A 25,274-nucleotide genomic window follows, 5' to 3' on the forward strand; every position below is an offset into this window, starting at 1 on the left:
AAGGAATGTTCACAAACATTAGCTAAAAGCAGTGTTCTCTGTATGCCCATAATGCTAATAGGCTGACAGGTTTTAAACCACCTGAAAAGAGCATCTCTACTTTATTTGTTTCTCCAACAGCAGAACTACAAGTGAGAATCAGTCTTAAGGTAAATAACAATGAAAACAGAACATATTTTTTTCTTTGAGCAGCCCTAAAAACAGCACTACCTGCAGAATTAAGGCAACTTGCAGGCATTGACTTGTGTAATCTATCAGCAAATATATTTAAAATACTTAAAAATAAAAGCAATAATACCAGTTACTGAATTTTTAGTCTGCTAACTGGAAAAATCTGAAAAAACTTGGAAACCAGAATATCTTGATAGGTTTAGCTAGCTTTCTAAAGCTTATTCTCAAAGTACACAGAAGTTTATCCACATACAGCCTTATAGCTGTTACAAATATGAAACCTACTTTGAGTTGAATTTTTCCCTTGAGTGTAATTTTTCCCTTCCAGTTTAGGACTAAAAGCTTGGCATGTGATGCTAAAATCCACTCTTAATAAAGTCTTGAGGCATATTGTAACAGGAAGGAATCAGATGTGCCACCTATATATAATTTTTTTTTTAATAGTCCAAATCCAAAATGCACTCTTCAGGAAAAGTTCTATGTAACCAAGCCCATTTAATTCAAATTCTAAAATGTCTATTTTGTATGCTGATATTCTATTTCCAACCTGACAGAAAGAAAAATCTCATTATTCAACTATATTGTAAAGTCATGAAAAACTGAGAGCTTGAAACAGTCCCCCCATCCCGCAGCATCATGTGAGAGTAGCAGACACCACTGCCCAGCATTCCCACCTCCCACGCTCAGACCAGAGCCTTGGCAATGCCTGCACTATGCTATCCTGAATCATTTCAGTTGTGCAGATACTCCAGTTCTCACATTTCTCAACTCTGAGACTGTAGAGCCAAGCATGCAGTTGTCTTTCAGCGTATTTTTTTTCCCCATGACCAGTAGCTGATTTTATTTTCTCAGAAAATAAGTAAAATAAAGAACAGGAATCCCATCATGTGGTTTCACACTGTTGTCCACTTGATTACAGCCAAGTTGATGTGCTCTGGGCCACAGAACAACGAATTTCACCAGTAGGTAATTATTCTCTGCACAGAGCAGCACAATTGCAGGAAATTAGGTTCATACACACAGACAGGTGAACTCCCACCCTCAACTATTATATCCTGTCCAGTCACAGCACTTCTGCCTTATCCCCTTCCTCCCCTAGCAAATTTTTCCCGGTTTCTAACAACTCTTTCCATGCCATTTGGCTCCTGTCCAAGCTCTAGTCCCCTTTTATCTTAAAATTTCAACCTTTGATAGCTTCCACTTATTTACAACCCTCACCCACTTCAAACCTTCCTTTTTAACACCAGGGTCATAAAGCCCCTACTTTTAATTCTACCTTGCCTCTTTACCCACAAGTCCCTTGTCCAACCAATTCTCCTTCCCCTGCTGCATTCTGATTCTCCCTCCCCTTTCTTGTCTCCCTGTGTTAACTGTTTTCAGTTACACAGCACCTCTCAGTCCCTTCCTTTTCCATTCTCCTAACATCTCAGTCCTTCTCTTGGTCTCTTATCTTCTCTTTCCCTGGCCCAAGCTTCATCTTCTGCGCATGCTAACTGTTTATATTATCTATGTCAGTTCCACACAGCAGCTGAAAGGCTCCAGGAGCATAGGAAGCAGGTTCCCTGTGTCATGCACTAAGAAGGCTGAGACCTGCAACTCCAAAAGGTAGCCTGCGTTTACCCTCCATTTCTGTAGGGCATCATACAGTCTCTGCAGAAACTCTGTGTTCCCCAGCCAGCCAAAAATAGAGGCCACAAGGGGATCAACATTCACATAATCTAGTCACTGCTAGGACTCGTAATGCCACAGCATTTCTAGAACAAAGAGTATTCTTAGAAAGTAATCTGAATATGTGCCTGCTGTGTTTTTTCAGAAGCTTCACTTTGGCAAAACTGACAGTTTTTGCAGAGCAGTAAAACACACACTACTGTCTTAAAGGTTGTTCCCTGTCAAAGTCATAATCCCTGTTCCAAAAGTAGCAGGGCAATGAGTGCTCTTGAAGAAAAGGTCAGGAGAACTATTTTTAAACACTATAGAACTTAAAGCTTCCTTCTCAAGTGTTTTTGGCAGCACTCTTTCCAAAACTATTTACATTTGTTAAACTTAATTTTACACTAAATAAATTACACATGTGCATTATTAAAACACAACCGAAGTAAAATCTGACTGACAGATTTATGTTTTTAGTGTCTTAACAGTTAAAAATGGTAATGCAGCTTTACATTTTACCTTCTACACAAATAAATTTGTTTCTCCACTCAATACCATCAGGTCTTGGAACAGCTTTGCCCTCACGAACTGAAATCATTTGACGGCTCCAACTAGGGAAAAGGAAAACAATTTGCAGAACATTTAACTCTTGATTCTAAATTAGTAATATCAGTTTACATTTTAAAAAGTCAAATTTCTATGTCATAAGCCTGGATAATGCAGTACTTTATAATAATAAGTAATTTAGTGTAAAAGTCTAATCTTCATAATTCATCATAAAAAGAGTAAGCTTCATAATTCATTATAAAAGAATAAGGAAAGATGGGTAGGAAACAATAAAAAAGTTTCCATAAACATAAGTTTATTTACAAAAAATTTGAAACACAGAACACCACATATATCCATGAGTAACACAGTCATGACAGAATAATTTTCGCAAAAAAAATATCAACTTGAATACTGACACCTACATTTATTTCTAAGTTCAAAAGAAATTACAGCCTCAAATCTATCTTTCAGAATTTTACGTTGGGAGAAAAAGGAACGTAAGGCATTTAAGTGTAGATATGTCATATACTGCATTCCATTATAAAAAGATTCAACAGTATAAAGACACACAAAGATAGCTTGCTTACAGGCCAGCATTTCTGGTGCAAAAATATTATAATTAGAAAGCACTAACACTTTGTATATGCTGAATTTTGGATCTCCTACAGGTGTAACAACAGACCAACAACTTAGATACGCATTTGAAAATATTCTATCGCTTTCTACACACAGTTTTCCAGTAACAAAACCAGAGGAAATGATCACACTGAAACAGGAGCAGCAGGCAGTTTACAGAGCAATCTTTAAGATGTGCCAAGCATCTTTATGGTCTTTATGATGCTTGGCACAACATGCCAAACATAATGGAAGCCAAAGCAACCACTTGCAGTTTTATGTTCTTATCTACACAGCCAGTCTTCAGCTGCTCTTAATTAAACCGGCGAACTACCATATCAGCAAAATGCCTGGATCACCAGCAACTGCATCACCATATGACTTGACTAAATGGGGCTTAGAATAGCCAGGTAGCATGGTGCTAGCTGTACTGCTGTTATGGATGCCTGATGTGATCTCAAGACTGAATCAGTCCTTCGACATAATGCAAAGACAGGAGCTTGGCTGGGTGCATCAACCACCCGCAGTAAATCTGTAAATACCAGCTGTAAATCAAAATACAGTCTATAGCTAATCAGTTAAATTCTGTGCTCCCTAGGCCACAGATCAGCTGTCATAACTCCATTTGGTCAGTGCTGATAAGACAATTTACACCCGTGAAAAATCTGTGCCTGTAATTCCACAAATTATCTTGGATACAACTCAGGATTAAAACTGCTTATGAAAGTCAGATGTTACAATAACTACTTCCAAAGAACATGTACATTATTCTTCTATTTAAGAATATGAATAGGACCTTTTTCAAAGAGGTGCAGGAGACAACATATGAAGTATAGTTGTTCAGGACACCTCAGAATACTTCAGAGGAGGCCACAAATGTTATCATAGGGCTGGAACAGCTCTGCTGTGAGAGCTGGGGTTGTTCAGCCTGGAGAAGACTCCAGGTAGATTTATAGCAGCCTTCTAGTACCTAAAGGAGGCCTGCAAGAAAGCTGGAGAGGGACTTTTACAAGGGCATGAAGTGATAGGTCAACAGGTAATGGCTTTAAACTCACAGAAGTTAGATTTAGATTAGATATAAGGAAGAAATTCTTCATCATGAGGGTGTGAGGCACTGGCACAGGCTGCCCAGAGCAGCTGTGGATGCCCCATCTCCAAAAGTGTTCAAGGTCAGGCTGGATGGGGCTTTGAGCAACCTGGGCTAGCGGAAGGTGTCCCTGCCCATGGCAGGGGGTTGGAAGTAGATGATCTTCAAGGCTGCTTCCAACCCAAACCATTCTATGATTCTGTGATCTACCAGTCTTACTGAACACTCACTAACCCTATCAACAGCACACGATTTGTGTATCAATTCTAACAATTTTTTGCTTGCACACAATAACTTCATTATTGCCAACACAAAGCAAATATTGTCCACATACACACTTTCAATCCATAAGTTAACAATAAGCATTTAAATAGCTGGTTCAATTATCAGCCATTTCTGGTGTCACTGCCCACATTAGATACGTGCTCTTCATGGGGGAAGCAAGGATTTGAAAGAAAAAGACTAGGCATTTCCAGGTGTGTGTATGAAAACACCACAAACAGATTAAAAAGCTTACATTTTCCAGAGTGTTCTTATAAACCAGAACCTCCTGCATAAACACATTAAGATGGGTACAAATTGCAAGCATATTTAATTTAATATACTATTAAGAAAGGATCCCTTTATTACCTGACCAATTCTACCCTGAAGAAAGCCATAAGCAACTGTATTTTATATTTTGTCATGATAATGTAACCAACCTTCTAACACATCCACCAAATACAACTGTGAATGACCTTAATCAGTGAATTATCTTTAACAACTGCTACATAACTTGAAACAGTAACTTTAAGAGAAGAACAGTCCCAAAGGACGATCTCTAGGTTCCCCAGCAGTGACTGCAGGGGAACAAGGCCTTGCTTCAAGGTCTCACCTCCTAAAGAGACAGACAAGTGAAAACCTGCTGCCTTCACTCACAGCTGCAGAAATGAAATCAGACACTGTCTTCAGAGGGTCTGGTAAACATGGACCAGTCTCCAAATACCTTCTCTTGAGAACACCTCCATACATTTTTTTACATGCTCACATTCACTGAGTGATCAGCGGACCTTCAACAGTTTGAAATACTTGAAGTTAAAATGGAGTTTTAGGCATAATTTTGAATCAGCTGTATCATGTGAAACATTATGCATACTTGAACTCTTATGGCAAGCTATTACTAATTATGCAACCATGCAGGCAAATTAAACTTTGCCATATGTAGTGCCTAAGTCATATATATACAGGAATTCCCAAATCACATACCTAGTAACTTATGAAAGGGGATAAAAATTACTTCTTACAGACACAATGAAAATCCCAGAGTAGGACTGTGAAGCAGGCATGGTATAAATACATGGTAATCAGCAATTTTCTGAAACAGCTCATAGTCTAAATAAAGTAGATTAAAAGCATAACGGAAGAAGACACAGCACAAGGATATGAAGTTTTCATGGCTGCACAGCACACAAAGCTCGAGTTTCTTCCCTTGCACTGCTCATTTACTCCTTGGTGCCCTACTCTTTGGGCCCATCCTGCTCTTAAATATTATTCACTACATCAAGTAAAATAAAACATAGATATTAACTGAAATACCTACTGGCCTTTGCTAGACTGAGGGGAAAGTTTAAAACAACGTATCTTCACTTTCCCTTCATCTTCCTGACCAATACATGCAAAACTGTAAATCAGTTAAGCATTCCAGACAGGTGGCATCTACAACTTATTCTGTCCAAAATGATGATCTTCACACATGATCTCACCATACTTGACTGCAGGCTGCTCTTTCAGGAAAACAGATCCTGTGTATCCAAAGTAGTAGTATCATGTCCTACTCCATAGAAAGGAAGCTACCAAAGTCCCTTCTATGAAAATTCAACTAGTACTTTCTTTAGTAATCTTTTCAAACACATTACAGTTTAATAGTGAAAGCTCACTGGCACAGTATCTGAAATATAACCTCAAAATTTCTGTGCCTAAAAACACTAGTAAATGTTTTACAGGGAAAGCAAACACTGAAAAAAAAATATTGATTACAGCAATGAAAATGTTCAACATGTTCAGAAGAAAAATACTAGTTTTTTCCAAGAAAGGCAGAACTAGGAGCCCTGTGTTGTGTGTATTTAACTTCTATCCTCATTCCCACCTATAACATTGTTTACATCAGCAACCTCAAAGCAAAGATAACAGATACTGTGGATAACATGACACTGTATTTGTTCTTGTTGACTGGCTACCACACACACAAAGTGTTTGAACACCATGTTCTGCCCACCTTTTCCTCCACGTGGACATTACCTCCACATGGACATTAATTTGGGTTTCTCCCCTCCGGTCGATTGCCAGTTTTTATGAAGCTGTATGGAATGTTAGTATCTTTGAGACACACACTCTGCTCATTTCAAAAAAGATTTATAGTTATCAGGAATACACAGATGGTCAAGTAAACAGTATAGCTTGAGTTTTATTTCTGTAGCAGAAAGAGTTAAAATAATACAGGTTGCTGCACTAAGTGCATCATTTTCTGATATGACTTCTCAGCTATGTAACATTTCCAAATACAGGAATTCTAATGACCATTTTCACAGGGTTTTTGCTGTGTTTTTTTTTTTTTCTTTCTTTCTTTAAACACAGTATCGCCAGTCAAATGTCTTAACAAATACTTAACTACTTAACATTGGAAAAGCAAGTAATTTCTTTTTAATATATTTTCTTCCCTTGACTTCAGCAACTATTCTATCTTCATTCTCCACCTTTTCAAGCTTTGCTTTAACCACAAGTTCCTCTATTCCTCTACAATTAAATTTAGGTAGTATTTTTTTCCTTATTTATGATCATAATGAAAAATAATATTCAGGGATTACCGTTAGTTCAAGTATTGATATTGTAGCATTGTTAGTTTTCATACTTCTTAGCATATCCTGCAGGTCTAACAGCAGACAACAAAACATATCTTCCTGGACTGGCCTACCAACTTATGTAGAAATGTGCTCCTAACTATGTTCACAAGCAGCCAAATCAGAAAAGTCAAATTAGGTATTTTTCCTGCATTTTGGACAAGACCTTCTCTGCTAGTTTGCACAGGCAAACCAGAAACTTCTTCCTTAATGGAAAAGATATTTACTAAATCAACCACTTCCATATACGAAAATATTAACAGCTTGTTACACAGATGAGTAGCAAAGGATGCATCCAGTATCCTGCATAAATTAGGATCTTGATGATACCCTTCAGCAGTGTCTTCTAATATACCTGTTTAGCAAGCAGCACTTCACCAGCTGAAAAGACACATACTTAGGAAGAACTTCTTTGTAATCTACAGCTTTCTCAGATGCTCTCAAAACTTCAGCCTCTCCTCTTCTACAAGAAAGTGTAGATGCTAAAATTAAACTCAGATTCTAGCAATCCAACAAGGCTAGTGAGCCCACTATATATGCGAGAACTCTGAAGTATGGCCTTTATTCTTGCATATTGTAGTCACAGTAGGGAGCCACCTGATCAGTTACCTCCACTGACCTGGGTGACAGAAGACAAGGTCCAAATAATTCATATCAAGATCAGTAGCTTAAACTACAAATAAGAAGAACAAATCTTTCTCACACAGAGATGTGCAGTTTTAGAACAGTAATATAACAAAATCCAGCTATTTTTAAAGGACAAAACTGTCTAACTTCCAGCATGGATTTCACAGAATAGGATGCCTGGCTAAGGAAAAAATGTCACTCTTTAACAGGATTCCTGTCGTCCATTTCCCCTCTGTCAGTCACCTCTCCTGCATTAATGGCTATTCTTCTATCTTCCAGGCCTATTAAGTGTCGATACACTCAATAGAAGGAATTGAAGTTTTACATATTCTAAAACACCAGGATGATCTTATTACTTACTCAAATTCTGTGGCATAATATTTGAAGAAACCTAATAGCAAATCCCCAAGGCTTGATCCATTTCTTGACCGGTAAGGTGGAATGGTATAAGGAATTCGATGAACAAGATGTAAATGCATAGTAGGATCAAAGGATTCCTGTCAAAATAAAAATCAGAAAGTATATATATACACGCACACAAGAGTCTTAATCTAGGTGCATATATTTTCACAATTAAACTGTCTATCATTTGCTTATTAGAAGTTCAAGGACAACTTACAAGCAAAGGACTATTTCTCTTGTGTTCCTCTGTTGAATATTATTAAGTTGGTGCAAAAGAAACTGCGGTTTTTGCATTGTTTAAATTTGCCATTTGATACTGGAATACATTCTTAAATAAATGAGGTATGTTTTTTTGCTACTGACTTATTACTTGCTGTTTATTTTATATTTATTTTAGACTATGGAAATGATGTTAGACAAAAGCAAATCGAGTGATTTTTCTTATTCAAGTTCAAAATGAGTCGTAAAGCAGCAAAGATGACTTGCAACATCAACGATGCATTTGGCCCAGGAACTGCTATCAAACGTACAGTGCAGTGGTGGTTCAAGAAGTTTTGCAAAGGAGACAAGAGCCTTGAAGGTGAGGAGTGCAGCGGTGGCCATCAGATGTTGACAATGACCAATTGAGAGCAATCATCACAGCTGATCCTCTTACAACTGCACAAGAAGTTACTGAAGAACTCAACGTCAACCATTCTACGGTCATCTGGCATTTGAAGCAAATTGGAAAAGTGAAAAAGCTCAATAAGTGGGTGCCTCATGAGCTGACTGAAAAAAACCAAATCAATTGTAACTCTGAAGTGTTGTTTTCTCTTATTCTATGCAACAATAAACCAATTCTTGACTGGATTGTGATGTCTGCTGAAAAGTGGATTTTATACAACAACCAGCAAAGACCAGCTCAGTGGTTGGACCAAGAAGAACCTTCAAAGCACTTCCCAAAGCCAAACTTGCACCAAAACCAGGTCACAGTCACTGTTTGGTGGTCTGCTGCCAGTCTGATCCATTACAGCTTTCTGAATCCTGGCAAAACCATTCCGTCTGAGAAGTCTGCTCAGCAAATTGATGAGTTGCACCAAAACCAGCAATGCCTGCAGCCGGCACTGGTCAACAGAAAAGGCCCAGTTCTTATCCATGACAACATTCAACTGCATGTCACACAACCAAGGCTTCCAAAGTTGAACAAATCGGGCTATGAAGTTTTGCCTTGTCCACCATATTCCCCCAATCTCTTGCCAACTGACTACCACTTCTTCAAGCATCTCAACCACTTTTTGCAGGGAAAACGCTTCCACAACCAGCAGGATGCAGGAAATGCATTGCAAGAGCTCATTGAATGGAAATGAAATTCAGGGTCTGATTGAGCAACAAACAAATGAGCTATCCATTATTTCAAAACACCTGAGAAAAAGGGAGCCCAAACTCTTTTTTTCTGTTTCACTAGATCTCTGATCTTTACCTCAATTGACTGATTTCTCAAGGAAACACTAGCATTCAGTAACACATTTCATGTTCAAGCTACATAACACATATATTTTCACTCCACCTTACATCCTGGAAAGGAAAAAACAAGTGCACATCAAAAAAACTTTACATTTTAACATCTTGATGTGTAATGAGTTTAACTCTCTATAAGATTTTTCCTTAAAAAGAGTTTACAGTAGTTAACATTAGTATAGTGTAGTTTTGATATTTCTGATGGGTATCTATATTCACACACATAAAATTCCCTTCCCCAGTCTTACAAATGAACATTTAACTCATGTTTATTCTTTTAAAAAGTGCAACGTGAAGGGTAAAGCAAATTGTGTCTGAACAAAGACTGACTCCCATGCACAAAGGAGCTACAGTAAGCACCATCCCAGCTTCTGTCCTATCCCTTTCCAAGATGTGACTGCTCATAAGCTGACGTAGCACAAACATAAATGTGCTCCTGCTAGAGTCCATTGAAGTTGACAATCCAGAGCACTAATGGAGACACCCCCACCTCTACCTGGATTTAAGGTAATATGCCAGGCTGCTCTGGAACACTGGGCACTCGGGCATACCTTCCCTTCTGACTCCTAGCTGCAACAACGTTCACCGCTAGCAAACACACAGACAAAACAAACACAAGCCATAATGGTGTAAAACACCACAGGTTCTCCAGAGTTCTTCTCTAGAAGTCTTAACTCAGAGGTAAGTTCTATATAGACTTTAAAACTGATAAAGGCATTTTGTGGGCTACTCTCACCTATTCCATCTAGCTGAGTGGGTCAGGAAGCCCCAGAATGCAACTTCATATCCGATACGCTCCAATATTCCCTCTAATCTAGTGGCTGGAAAATGCGTCAGCCCAGTGCCAGCTGGAGACACCCCCACAGTGACAGAATGTACAGGTGGGCAGATCTGGTGGCTTTCCAGGACTTCTCACCCTTCACATCTGCAGGAGGGATACACTGAGTCACAGAATCTGCCTTTTGTTTCTCGCTCAAGGTAAGCATGTCTCTTTTGCACAGCAACTACAATTTATAACAAGCAGTTTCCTTCAAAGTACAGAACTATTTTCAGGCTGATGGAAGAGCTGAAAATTTGATTTGGAAAAATCAGATGGTAAGTAGGGTGTGGTCTGTTTCAGAGGGGAGAAGCAGTATTTATGTGCATTATTAGGATGCAGACACAGCTCTGACCAGCTACAACCACAAGAAAATGATATGGTTTCTTTGGATACTGACATTTGCCTATCTTTTGTAATGACTACTGCAAGCTGCAAGACCAGAATTGTTTTAGTGTATTTCAGTATTCAGAAATTGTAACTTCCACACTTTTTAAACAATTATATTCCTAATGGAGACAGCATACCAAAAATACATTTGAAATTTCTAGCATGGTTTTTTATCTAAGTATCTCAATCTGTAGTTTTGATTTGGTGTTATAGTAAGCATGGATAAAATTTTATTTTATTAACTACCCTAGAACATTTAGTCCAACCTCTACAGGCAAGATAAATAACAACAAAAAAATCTACACTGAAACAGGGTTAAAAAAAAATAAAAATAAAAATAAAAAAAATCAGAGGAGGAAATAAAGACCACAAATATTTAGCACAAATATACCTAAGCAGGTTTACAAAATAGAAAAAACCTGTGGTTGACTATAGCTCAAAGCTTACTTCTGCCTTTCAATAATCTTAATTACCCAAAATGGCTGACATCACAGTATTTTCTCCCTCATGTACAGTATCACCAAATATTCCCATTTCACCATTACAGGAAATATACGCAAAAGCAAGAATGGCTTTCTGATACTACCTCAGCACAATTACCAGCAACAGTAAAAAAACCTACATATACATAGACAGGGACACTAAACTACAGCAGCTATGAGTAAAGAAAAATTTTACAAGGACATGTGAGAGGAAAGGTAAAGAGGAAAGAACTGAGGAATTTCTGTAAAACACACGCATAGAACAATACAGCAATAGCTCTTTTTGTCCCCAGAAAAATATTTAGGAGTGTAGCTCTTATTTCTACATAATCTTCCTTAGATCAAGGATCACTAATCACAGTCCTAATTCTGCAGAGGATCAAAACCTACCAATTTACACAGTTCTTTGGAACTAACCGAGTATGATCTGGCTGTAACAGCAAAGTCCCAAAAAGGCATTTCCTTGTTCGATTGAAGCACAATTTTGTGAGGTCTCAAAAGTCTCCTTAGTAATCATATATCATTCACAATCTGCACCCAGAAGTACCAGGCAACTCAACAGCTATGGGAAGGTGTAGAATTCCTAAACACCACAGCTGGGTGGAAAAAAACTTCAACTACTGAACATATTAAGAAATAAGAATCAAAAAGTTACTGATGACAGAGATATTTTCAGGCCAGTATAGGGAAGAATTAGGTCAGCTGCTCTCATTAGCATTCATTTCCAACTATGTGCGAAATCTTGTCATGTGTAACAATCTGTTCTCACTAAAGAAATTATCAAAAGCAGCAAATAACCCTTTTCACATTTACATTTAGTGTATCAATGACCAGGCTTACCGACTGTGTTTTATTTAATTCATTAGAGATATTTAACTATTAATATATTTTAGATAAGCAGCTTCATACACATACATGATGTAGTAAATTCATAAGAAACACTTACTGGGTAAATTTTTTGGAGGGATGGAAGGACAGGTTCAGGTAGAGCTATAAAAAAAAAAGTTCACAGTTGCTGTGATTTACATAGTTCACAGGAAACAATATGATATCAACTACACCAAAGGGCTAGACTGAAATTCCATGTTAACATCTATCAAGAACTTAACTTTCATGTATTTTGTAAAACAAAAGTTATTCTGCAAATATTTCTATTACGATATTTTGCATATAGTAGTACAAGGAGTTAATGAAGTTAAAGCAAGCTGTTACTAAGACACTGCTATTTTTAGAAGACATAAAAAAATTCTACAGTGGCTGAGTAAGGCTTGACTTTTAAAATTCATGTTAATGCATAGTTACAAGAAACTCACCTAGATTCCCTAAAGGAAAAATCAAAGCTTCGTTCATTTATTTTTCCTGCATCTAATATAATATGATTCTATCACAGCATAGGAAGCCTCCAATACTATAAAAGTGCACATTCTTCAGCTGCAAAGTGTCTCCAAAAGTTATTTAAAAACAAAATCCCCAACACACTTAGTAGGCATTGCCAGCAAAATCCCCATAAAACACATAAATACAATCTAATGCTGTTAATTGGTCTACTACATGGCAAGCAGGTCATAAAGATTGTGCAGACACCAACGATATCAACAAACACAAAATGAACTACACAATTCTAACTTTTATGGTGAGAGCATCTATTGCACAACACAAATAACGGGGGAAAAAAACTTATGTCCCAGATTAGGTAGTCCTACAGATAGAAAAAAAAATCCCAAAATATTTACATCCCACTCAAGTCTTAGAGCTGCTACAGAACTGCTGGAGCACTCATCGTACTAAAAGTTTAACATTTCTTCACCATGTCTTTTTAAACAACTGGTCTATATCATTCACTAGGGAGAATGATAATTAAGTTCAGCACACAGGACTTTGACTTGGGACTTAATTCACCCTTCAGGAAAGGTCTCACAGGGGAAGAGATGTTACAGAATCCTTTTTCCATAGGGACTAAGAATCAGAACATCAGACTTCTCAGAACATGCTTGGGATATCTTCAAAATGTATAGTACATTAACTAGCAGGACTGCCAAAAATATCACCACAGCTGTTTTAAAAATGATTTTATTTTGTTTGTGGGTGTTTATAAATATGCAAGAGCATCTTATCTCTGCAACATCTTGGATAATTCCAATTCTCTGCCACAATAAAACAAAAAGAAGTAAAATCTGAGCAGTATGAGATACCAAGATATTTCATCTAATTATGAATGCTAAACTAAGAGGATGGAGTTAACGTGAAGAGTTATCTTTAACCACAAGGATTCGACACGTGAGTTTAACTTTTCTTATTGTACCAGGTAGTTGCACCTGTTACCTGGAGGAAAGTTAATGTATAAGACACTAATATATCTATCAAACAAACTCAAGCCACTCTAACCTGAGGTCCAAAGACATCTACATAAGAATATGGAACATGGTTAAGTAGTAAAGAAAATAAATTTGACTAGTGAAGACAGGGACACTATTTACTGCAAAATAAAGCTTTTATTCGTATTTTTTCCTCCCCTGTAACACCACCGAAAGCTCTATTAGAAATTCTATGACTAGGACACAAGCTACTTCCAGTAGCATTGCATGCATGTAGCGGAAGTGGGGGAAAAAAAGATAAAACCTGTATGAATAAAACATCAGAATCTGAACAGCTGGTGCTAGATACAAGTCCAGAGCCACACTTCAGCATTTTTTAGCAGAAAAGACTGATGAAGCACAGGTAAAGTGCTCCTCTTTGGTTCGTGATCTGCTGATCCTTCCCAGGCAGATGACCGATCAGAGTTTTTTATGAAAAGGATTATTTTAACTTTTTTTTTTTTCCCCTGCTTTCCCTAGACAGCTGAGGCAGCTGCCACAGATGACTAGAGCAAATGCCCTCATGCTTGCAGGGTTGTTAACATTCTGGAAAGTGAACACATTCTTAGTTCCTTGTGACTCCTACTCTCTCCCCTTTCATGCGTTACTCTTCTGCACAGCTCAGTAACTGGCTATCCATGAGTACACACTGCATCCAATACAAGTCTCTGGAGTAACTGCAGTACAATGAAAATAGATTTGGAGAATAGATTTCCAAGTAAAAAGGCTTGTTTCCATTAAAAGTGTAGCACTAACTATGAAATGCTTACCGAGTCACTGTTATGACGGTCACTAATTGCTAGACCATGTAAAGATACTTTATCTACTCTCCTGCTTGTGCTTCTCCTTCGCACAGCAATCTTCACATCCAGTAGTTCCCAGAGTTTTCAGTCTTTTATCTAATAATCACTTTGGGATTTTTAAGTTGATCATCATTTCATCTCCTCCAAATCAATATTTTTGATTTCTTTTTTTTTTTTTAAATTATGGGTACTAAAGATCTACATTGAAGTACTCAGTCTCCTACAGTATGGCTTTAAAACCATAGTAACAGACTTGGCCATGTCTTCTTTGCTTCCCACAGAAATAACAAAAATCTATGGAATTCCACCAAAGCAGATGTAGCAAAAAAACCCCAAACTAACATACATAGTAAATGGATTAACTAGCTTACATCCTACTATCCTCGCGATTGGTATATCAACAACAAGCACACAGTATGGGCAAATGAAGTAATTCAGCCAGCTAGATCCCAAATACACAAAACACCCTCCTAGGGACTCTACTACAGAGAGTGTTCAGCTGAAAGAAAGCCACTAGCTTGAGTCAACTATCACAAAAAGCTTTTGACCCTAAAACAGAATGGGTGTAGCATGAGCTTGAAACTAGTAAACACTTGGTGTGGAGTGGGTAGCCAACTATCTACATGCCAGGCCAAACAAGCTGTCAAGAGCTAAACATTTTTTCTACCCCACGTAAAAAAACCACACAAACCAACAAAACCAAAAAAGCACCTACACAAACTAACAAAGGGGAAAAGTCTAAAATGAGAGCCTACAAAATTTGTCCACAGATACAATCATAAATGTTAAGAATGTGCTGTCATTAAAAAAAAACATGAACAAGAATAATCAGCATGTTACAAAAAAATTAACACAAAGATGTAGAATGAATACAAGCAGCAAAATCTACAGTTTATAGATGAACTAACAGGCATTAAGAAAACACATCTACAGGTGTCCGACTCCACAAGACGTACACTTCAGGAGTTCCTTGTTTTCCTTTCTGAAGGCACTTATCTCCCAACAATTAACTAAGAAAATAATACTGAGCTAAAGGATTTATTTAATGATGCCTTAAGTCTTAAGCAAGAATTGTAAACTACAAAAATCACAAATGTGGACAATCCCCAATGAAAGAAATAATAGGGGGACAAGCTAATTTCAATCTGTTCTTTGAAAACATTTCTGGACTGCATGGATTTCTTGAATTCTCAACAGGGATCCTTAGTTTCTCAGATAAAGCTCTACAGCTCCATGCAGATGTTCAGTGTTTTAAAATATTGAAGTTACAAGGGAAGATCCTGCCACCGGCAGACAAATATCCCAACTTCTGATGGTCTTCAACATCTGTCACCATACAGAAGACAGTAATCAGAGCAAAAATCTAACCACTTGGCAGTGCATTCTTGCATGTAGGTATCTGCCATTCTCAGTCCTCCACTCATCAGAAGACAGAACAACAACCCAATAGCATTTGTTGTCCCGTTGAATTTTCTTGGAAGTTCCTAAATTAAACAAACAAAAAAACCTCAGCCAAGCAACAATCAACCAAAAAAACTCACTCAAATTGTTATGTCTAGGTTTTCCCCTTTGTGAAAAGGCAGATTTATGTCAAGTACAGCCTGAATTTATTTTCCCTTTGTCAAAAGGCAGATTTGTGTTAACCAGAGCCTGAGTTTATTTTATTGTTACACAGTGTCCTTCAGGCACATTGTTTTTTAAATCTTTTTAAAGCTGGTACCTCTGCCTCTAGAGAAGAGGTCCACTTGCCAAAGAAAAATGCAGCACTAAGGAAATGAAGTGAAACTGCTTTGTTTTCAGATATTTCTGTGTGGAAGAGAATTCCTTCTGGTGATTAATTTTATCAGAGAGGAAAACTACACAAATATGAACTTAAAAGGGACAGTTTCAACACGTAAAAAAAAATACTCACTCTGTAAATAGTGCAAAACCATCAACACAAGACTGTAGCTGCTTAAAGTACCACGGCTGGCATCATTTATCTCATGAAATCTCGCCCACTTCTTAATAACAAGTACTAGTGGACGAACTCGACTCTCAACTGCAAGTAAAATAAATAAATATTTTTTTAAAAATTTAAAAATCACATTAACCAGACAATTAACCAACATCTGTTCCTACTTGATCAACATATTAATCTTGTATTCCAAGGTTACCTTTTGCAAACATTTTATAGAATTTACCTAGTTATGCTACAACTACTATCCATCTGATAAAAAACATGAAAAAATATTTTTATTTGAAAACGTAGTCTTTTGAGTAGTAAGATCCACAGATACACAAGGGGTATGCCAGCTAACTTGCAGATAAGACAAAACTGGATGCACCAGTCAACGTAGCAATGCCACATTCTACTTCTAAGTTCTCTCCAGTTCACTGTACTAATTTTCCCTGAATTAATTTACTGCCTGGATATACCATATGTGATTTTTTTATTTCGGTTATATAAACTTTGAGTGCAGGGCAAAGAATTCTCTTGGTTGGAGGACACAGAGTTAATTCTTAAGATTTCCTCAAGATCCATGAAAGCATGAAGGCCTACATACAAACATTAATTTTAAATTTGCCTTGTCCTCAACAGCTTTTTCTGTAGATGAAATGCTATATACAATAACTCATTAAATCATGACATATGCTTTTCATGAGGAAAGACATAGATACAGTCATATTCCAGGTATGATGATCTGAATTTCTGTGGAATACAGATAGACTTCTAATTAAGACAGCAATGCATTTTATGGAGATGGCACTCACTACCACCTAGTAGGGATCTTGCAGCATACTTAATTCATTATTTACACATGTGGAGGCAGATCATCAGGTCTGTCAAGTGCCTCATGGTGGTCTTACTATGCCTTCTGTGTTTTGGAGTATCTTATCTAACCTGGTATCATTGTGCAGAGTTTCCTATTCTGCACATCAGAACAGGAGTGTATCAACAGATAATCATTTCATCCAGGACCACAGACATTCTGTAACAGTAGCAGCTGGGGTGCTATCTGTCATTCTGAAAATCCTAAAAAGCATGTGATTTTCCCACAGCCTTGCCCACAGTGGCTCAGCACACATACCCCTGCAAGTGAGACTCCTTTTCTTAGAATGAATGTACTACACCTGGAAGACCACACAGAAACAACAAAACTCCCTACCTTAGCAACAACAACACTACCTCAACTAGTAAAGGTAACTTCTATGGGTAACTTCCTACTCTAAATAGAACAGAATTTCCGTATGCAAGAACTGAAGAAGGTGGTAAAGGAATAACTGACAATGGCCTAAGAAGAATTAGCCTCAGGTCCACTCCTTATATATTTATCTGCCAAAGGACATTGCGATGCTAAATTAGAAAAGCTTAGTTAGCGCTAAGAGTGCTGTTCTTATTCCTCTCCCTTCAAAAGTCTGTTTCACAACATCTTCCTAAAATGCAAATTCCTGAGCAGACATAAACCAGTTTTGTTTTGGGGTTTGCATAAAAACTGAAGCAGTATTTTGGGTTTTCCAAGAAAAGACTCTCCAGTAGCATACAGACACAGCTAGCTACCAGCCACTCATACCTATCAGCAGCTGTAAGGAAATAAAAGAAACTGGAGATTGTACCATCAGATAATCATTAATATAATGATATCGTTATCTGCAGAATACTGAAGCAGCCCTTGAAGTAGATATGTGGATCTTAATATTAATAATCTTTATCTTCTGAATTTTATAATTTTCAGTTTAAAACACACCTAGCCGATATATCAACTCTCTCCACATATTTAGAGGGAGCAGTAAGAAGTTATCTTACAGCTATCTAATGCAGCTAATTAAGTAATTATATATAGTAACCTAATATATTCAACTGAATTTTAATAATCAATACCAACATACAAAATTAAAAAGAAAAGTTTATAGAAATAAGAAAATACAAAAAACTTACTGTATGCATAGGTTCTCAGAAGGAATGTATTTCTTATTCCAACAACATTGTTTACATTCAAGTCAAACTCCACACAGCTATTGGGGAAAAGAAAACTAATCAAGCACCATGGTATTCAATTTCAGAATATCACCAACTTAGTGACAGAGATGGAAAAATGTAACTTTAAGATAATACTCTAGAAACTTTCAAACAGATTTTTGATGTTGTGATTTCTACTCTGTTTTTGTTCCTAGCACTTGAATTCCCTATAGACTTGAATTCAGTTTCTATAAAAATATAATTATTGTTTTACATAAAGAATACATATACATCCAAATTCAGACCTTATAACAACTTAATATATCAAATAATTTTTGGATTTTTAACAAATCTGTCTCTCAACTAGACTTGCACTACATTATTTATTATGGACAACTTTTGATGCCAGGGAGGATTCTCTGAGGTGTTAGTTTAGGAAATCATGCAACGAAGGGATAAAGAGAACTGGAAGAGGTCAGAAGACAAAAATGTCTTTTCTGCAATGTTGGTCAGGGGAAACCAGCATGCACTTTGAAGTGAAAACTGTGTTTTGTGATAAAACAGCTTTAATAACTGTTTCATGCTGTTAATGGCAAATAAGAACAAGGCAAACAAGCACTACCTGCTTCACTTAAACCATGTGCCCCCGACGTTTGAATTTCATACTGCATATAGAGCTTAACTACTCACAGTACTCACAAGACTATATTAAATTCTTAGTCAATAAACTACAGCAACACTGTAACTCACAACAAAAAGAGTCTATTATTGACAAAGAATTAGCTATCTGCAATGTACAGCTACTTCAGTTGAACATATCCAGGTCTCATTCACATGGCATTTGTTTGCCTGAATATTCCTTTGGATTTTCTTCAACTATTATAAGGTGACCATGGACCTGGAATTTATTAAACTGTATGAAACATTGATTTGATGCTAACCAGAGGTTTTTTACATCATTAACTACATTAAAATATTCTTCACATCAAAAATATTACATAGTTTTAAACCTGAATTTATGAAGCATGGCTTTTTAGATGTTTTAAGTGCATAGTATCTAATACTACAGGAAATAAACAATCTTGAGTTACTGTTTGACAGTTGTAAAGATAAGCATAAACACCAGTAAGAATATTAGCTGCATATGTAAGTATAATAAAGAAATGTGTCAGGCTGCATGTGTAATTCCAATTATCTCCAATTGACAAGATTATTATTTACCAGATTGAGCAGATTATTTACTGATTAAGCAAGTTCTATTGCAGTTATTTTGTACTTTAATATGCACTTTTAACAGATACAGCAATTACAGCAAGCGAAAATGGTTTTGTACTTCGGGACTCCAGTTCCACCAAAAGCACTGAAGGAGAGGAAGAGAGTTAACTGCACACCAAATATACCAAAAGACGAAGCTTTTGCATGCAGAAGTCTCGTTAATAAATCAAAGGCTTGTCTGGTAGCAGAGCCAGCATTGGAATTATTTCCAGGGAAAGACTACAAGAATGAAAAATAGAGAAGTCCTTAAACACAATGGAACTTCCCTTACTGTTATGGCACTAAAAAATCCTTTAAGATTAAAAAGGAAGACAAACACACATTGAATGCATTGTCATTCACCGAATCAAGCAGGAACTGGAAATTGAGGTATACGTGGACCATTGACAACACACAGGCATCCAGATGTAGAGATACCACCCACTGAATTCTACCATCTTCTCCCAAGAGCCAGGTATCAAGAAAACTGTCTTTCACAGGAAACCTGTCATGTTTAGTTTCTGGCTTTAGCTAAAACAAGGCTAGTTCCCTGGGTACAGAATATCCAGTCCATTTTTCAAGACATCTGTTGGATGAGTGTGCATATATGTTAATGTATGAACCTAGGAAAGACAGAGGCCAAGAAGAGACTGGAAACAGAGAAGTGCTTAAAAAAGATGAAATATGGGTGGACATGACAGGTTATATAAAAGAAAAATAACTGGAAAGAGAAAATTTAAAAAATAATTAAAAAAAAAAATTAACCAACCAAAACCCAAACAAACAAAAACCCACCAACCCAAATTAATGTCATTCCCACATCCTAACTCCCAAGAAAAACACATGAAACCAGATGGTAAACAGCATTCTTTTTTCTCCAAAAAAAATGTAATAGGCAGCTTCTAGCATAAGAAGATTACACTTTGATTTAGCAGGAAGTAAAGAATTCTTTAAATCCAGTCTGCAACGTATATTGATATCACTACTTTTTTGCAAATGACCATACCATAGACTACAAATACCCACAAAGAGACTCCAGTCTTCTGACATAATCGTAAATGAAAAAGAAGTATAAAGCAAAAATTCTAATAAATGTTATATAATCTCAGATGCAAGAAAAACAGATATGTATTAGTTTGAAGTGTAAACACTACAGATTCAGTTTTATTGCAGCAAGCCTTCTGCCCTGATAAGTGCATGTTGTGATAAAATAATATTGACATATGTTTTCATAAAGAGAGGACAACAGAAGTGGGTTTGTTTGCTTTTAAAGACACAGACAGTTGCAAAGTTTTAGAAGTGTATAGGCAGGATATTTAGATACAAGAAAGTTGTTCATAGCCGTGTTCACAAAGAAGAGCCAAACTACGTTATTACATGAAGGCGATACACTAAGTCTTAAAAAATTTAAGCTCACAAATATAGGAATATTCAAACATTACTCAGACTTCCAACCAGTTGCAGTGCTTTGCACATTTTTTCTGAATCACACGCTTCTATCGCACACAATAGGATATACATTGTTCTTTGTCCTAGTATTTTCCTCTTGATTATTAACTTTCATGTCTTAATAATGAAGGTTTAATGAACACAATAACATACAACACATCCACTTCTCCCTAATTACTTCCTCCTTCTAAGAAAGGAAATGCCAGTATTAGGTACTAATTTCATGAATAGAACATGCTATGCTCCATTAAACACAAAACACCTCCTTAGAAGACAGCAGAATATGCTCTTTTAAAATGAAGAAAACTTTTTAATCAAGAAAACAATGCTATTACAAGAAATTAAAGTTTGAATTAGCTTTTTGTGATGCTTCAAGGTTAGTAAAACAAAGTTATTTTTCACAACAGGTTTCTTCCCACCGTTGTTGTCATGAACCATTTGTAAACTGGAGTCCACTATGTACAAATAACCCACAAAATACATGATGTACTACTACTAATTCACATCACAGAAACTAAACAGCATCTCAGCCACAAGAGGTGTTTCAGGCTATCAAGGAAGTAAGCTGACTGACACTGTATGCCAGCTGTACAAATCTGCAATAGGACTATAGCACAAGACAAACAAAAGTGTGACTTTGGTGGGACTATTTATAAGAACAGTATGTATATAGAGTACTTTCTCATGTCAGAGTCTACAAAATGATGCTGAACAGAATACTTGCCTGACTTTATCCCTGAACTTCACTATTGGCACTTTTGCTGGAATCAGATGAGGTCGCTGAATGTAGCTTGCTGAAATAGAGAAAAATATGCAATTAAGTATCATGTAAGATGCTGATCTCAAAAAAGGATCCCAAAGTGGAGTCAAAATGACTGATTCATAGCAAATAACAGCTTATTAAATTTGGCAAAAATATTCTCAGAAGGGTTGTGCTAAACTAACCATTAGCAACTGTAGCAAAAAACAATCTAAGAAAGTGTGTGGGGAAAAAAAATGCATTAAACATTAGAGGAAAACAGTAGTGGAAGATTTTTCTGTGGCAAGTATATTCGAGAAATTTGAACATAAGGAATGCAGTTCTACAATGCTTTCAGTGAGTAGTAGGTATAACAGAAATTCTGAATAATTATAATTAAAGTCCAAAAGGAAGACAGCAAGAACACATCCATGCAGGATGGGCAGACACTAAGCACAGCACCATGTTGTAGTAACAGGCACATGATCAGCTGCATACTTTTGAATCAAATCTAGTTTGATTACGGTTGAAATTAGGCATTTTACTGATCAAAATATATTAACATATCTGTATCTTCCCTATGCATTGATTACATTTAAAACTTCCTTTAAAAGGTGTTTGACTGATTAAGTAAACACCAAGGAATACATTTCCTGTTGCATTATTACTGAAAACAGGACACTACTTTCCACCAAATATGGGATAAGCTTTATCTGCCATAGCAGTGACAGGACATGCAATAAATATAGAGTCACAGGACTGCACCTCAGATGATTATCCACACAGTATACACACCCAGGCTCAATGCCAGATCATCCAAACCCAAACATACTAAGCTCTGCCAACCTCATACAGTGTCACCAAATGCATCTTTGCACTTAGCTCCCCAAAACTGTTGCATCATTCATTATGCGTGATTTCTCTATTCTTGATGATATCTCAGGGTATATTTAGTAGTTGCCCATAAGCCTAAATGATAGATGTGCCCAAAAAAGCAATGGAAAAGACAAACAAAAGCAGAGCCATAGGTTACATTACATGAATTTGGGCAAAAAGAACTATTTTGGTAATTGCTTCTATTGCAATATCTAGGACAACTTGAATGTGCCCATACATAACAATAAACTTTTTCCCCATGTTCCTATGAATTAACCTCAAGTTCGCATAAATAAGTATGACAAAGCTAAAAGTAAAACATACAAAAAAATAACCTTTAATAAAAGTTGATCTTCACTTTTTTGTGAGGAAAAAAGGAGGTTTTTCTATCAGTTTGTATAGCAACTTTGATTAAACAGTGTTATTGGATTTGGATGACAACTTCAGTTTTGGTAGAACCCTACTGTGCAACATACCACTAAAACTAATTTTACTTTTTTTTCTTCTAAGCCTTTCTGGAAGTGTTTTATAGATATGCATGTTTAGACAGATGTGATCTCAGGTAATCCTTTACCTGGATTTTAATGCATGGTATGATTCTAAGCAACACAGAGACTGGCATTCAAAAAAAGAGGTAATAGTATTAATTTACTTATTTTAAAGGAAGAATCTTACAGAACTCCAATCCACATTCAGTGAATGTACAATGTAGTACAATTTACACAGGCATCCCATCTTTCCACCTGCATCTGCAAACACATCCAAACATCCCTCCTCCAACATCCCAGAACATTCTCAAAGTGAAGTTATAAAGCAGGTACAGCTCTCTGCCTCCTTTCCTTTTACTACTGAATTTAAGACAAAGATGCTCGATGCATTAGCACATGGCAGACAGTGGTTGGTATTTATCTGCATGCCATAGCAATTCTGCTTTCCTCACTATGACCTTTCTCAAGCACTCTTCAGAAGTTAACAACTCATTCTAGTGGCAATCCACTTCCAAACACATCCTTGTCTTCAAATGCCTCCCAACACTTGATGGATGCTTGTGTCAAATCAGTTGGCTAAGAAAAAAAAAATTAAATCCCACAACATAATCCCTATCTGTTTCCCATGGGGAAAGAAAGCAAAGACAATGTTAGAAGGCAGTAACTTGCTGATGGTACCTGCCTTCTTGGCTCACTGATTACACTGTTAGCAGAATCTCTATTGCACATTAGATTGTCATACATAGAACGGAAGAAACAGTCACAGACACAGAATGTGGAATTCCAAAATACATACAGGTTGAGTAAGTGCCTTAGTAAACTGACTATCTGACCTTGAAGCTATAACCAGAGGGGCTACACCAAAATACATGTGAAGAATTCCACATGGCTGCTCCAAAGTTTTGGGCACGTCTATGAAAAAAGTCACAAACGCCACTTCAGCTGTAGTGAAAAAGAATACAAGCACTTCAAAGAAGACTACGCACTGTTTCATAAATAAATTATTCATGCTGAATTTCAGATCAAACAGTTTAAGTATCTCTTTTATTTTACAGAATAAAAGATAAAGCAATTGTACAAAATATTAATCCCAAACACAGTATATGCCAAAAAGATCTTGAGCATCCTTCACATATAGCCTGTTCTCACTGATAGGGTTGTACTACAGAAAGAAACTGGGTGACACAGAAATCTGAATCCAGAGTCATGAAGAACCTAGGAGGGTACAACCCAGCACAGGATGAATTGTTGATGTCTGGAATTCACTCACCCACCTGCATAGTCCTTGAAGATCATTCACTTGATTTCAAGTTTCCTTACTTGTTCTAGCTCCACATTCCCGACTATGCAACCGTAACGCCAATTCCACTCTGATATCCTAGTCTCAACACCACTGTGCCTCTTTGTACAGGTAAGAGAAAACAAGCTCTTTATTATTTATTCAGATAGTAAACACCCATCAACCTGGTACTGTTGTTTTTACCAAATGAATCCTGCCTAGACAAATCTAAAGAGAGTAATCAGTTTGACACTTACTCTTCGTGGTTTGGTGTAACAGTTATCACCCCAAATTAATGTTTCAGATTTCTAAAAGACATTGGCTTAAGCGTACAGTTCTGGGAATGTTGGTCAATATTGTAAGAAATAGATATGTGCATGTATCTGAAAAAATTCGTTGAAAAGTTACACAAACTCTTCTAGTCTTTGAAACAGAAGATGTATTACTGCTATCCTTACATCTCTCTACTCTAGGAGAAACACAATACATACCTTTAAGACTTACACATCCCACAAAGCCAGTGAATAAATATCAGAAGCTTTTTCATACTTCATTCTACGACTAGACTATTCAAAGAAAGAACACATCATCATCTCTTGTCAGTATTCTTGATGCAGAACAACAACACAGAAAATCCTCTGCTCTAAGACTTCAAATTCGATGGGCTCAAACTCCCTGCTCACACTTGCCTCCTTTTGCAAGCCTGAAAATGGAGTAAGCTGGAGCTTAGATAAATTTTGAACACACTTCCCAAACCTCCTAGAATGAAACTGTACGTAAAGGACAAAAGAGATGGCACTTCAAGTTCTGAAAATGATTTACCTAAAAGCAGGACAAATTGAGAAACAGACTGGCCTAATCTGGTCTTGGAATGCTTCCCAATTTATCAATCAATCATGGAATTAAGGTGAAATACGCTGAGTATCACG

The 25,274-nt window shown here is 36.8% G+C and overlaps 1 protein-coding gene across 9 annotated transcripts in view; it reads right to left on the bottom strand.

The window, feature by feature from the left end:
• The window catches only part of TENT2 (terminal nucleotidyltransferase 2), a 42,153-nt gene that overhangs the window by 4,975 nt on the left and 11,904 nt on the right, over positions 1-25,274 (bottom strand). For 7 of the 9 annotated variants that reach the window (XM_065861397.2, XM_071802004.1, XM_071802003.1 and 4 more), the window contains 6 exons: positions 21,688-21,757; positions 18,240-18,316; positions 16,233-16,361; positions 12,110-12,153; positions 7,936-8,072; positions 2,341-2,432 (listed from right to left, as the gene is read on the bottom strand). In XM_065861397.2, the coding sequence (XP_065717469.1) occupies positions 2,341-2,432; positions 7,936-8,072; positions 12,110-12,153; positions 16,233-16,361; positions 18,240-18,316; positions 21,688-21,757 (549 nt within the window). Of the gene's footprint in view, positions 1-2,340; positions 2,433-7,935; positions 8,073-8,507; positions 8,684-12,109; positions 12,154-16,232; positions 16,362-18,239; positions 18,317-21,687; positions 21,758-25,274 lie in introns of those variants that run through there. The other 2 variants (XM_071802006.1, XR_011736395.1) reach the window with 2 other exon arrangements.

The sequence above is a fragment of the Patagioenas fasciata genome, chromosome Z (genome assembly GCF_037038585.1).
Source record: "Patagioenas fasciata isolate bPatFas1 chromosome Z, bPatFas1.hap1, whole genome shotgun sequence".
Lineage (NCBI taxonomy): Eukaryota > Metazoa > Chordata > Aves > Columbiformes > Columbidae > Patagioenas > Patagioenas fasciata.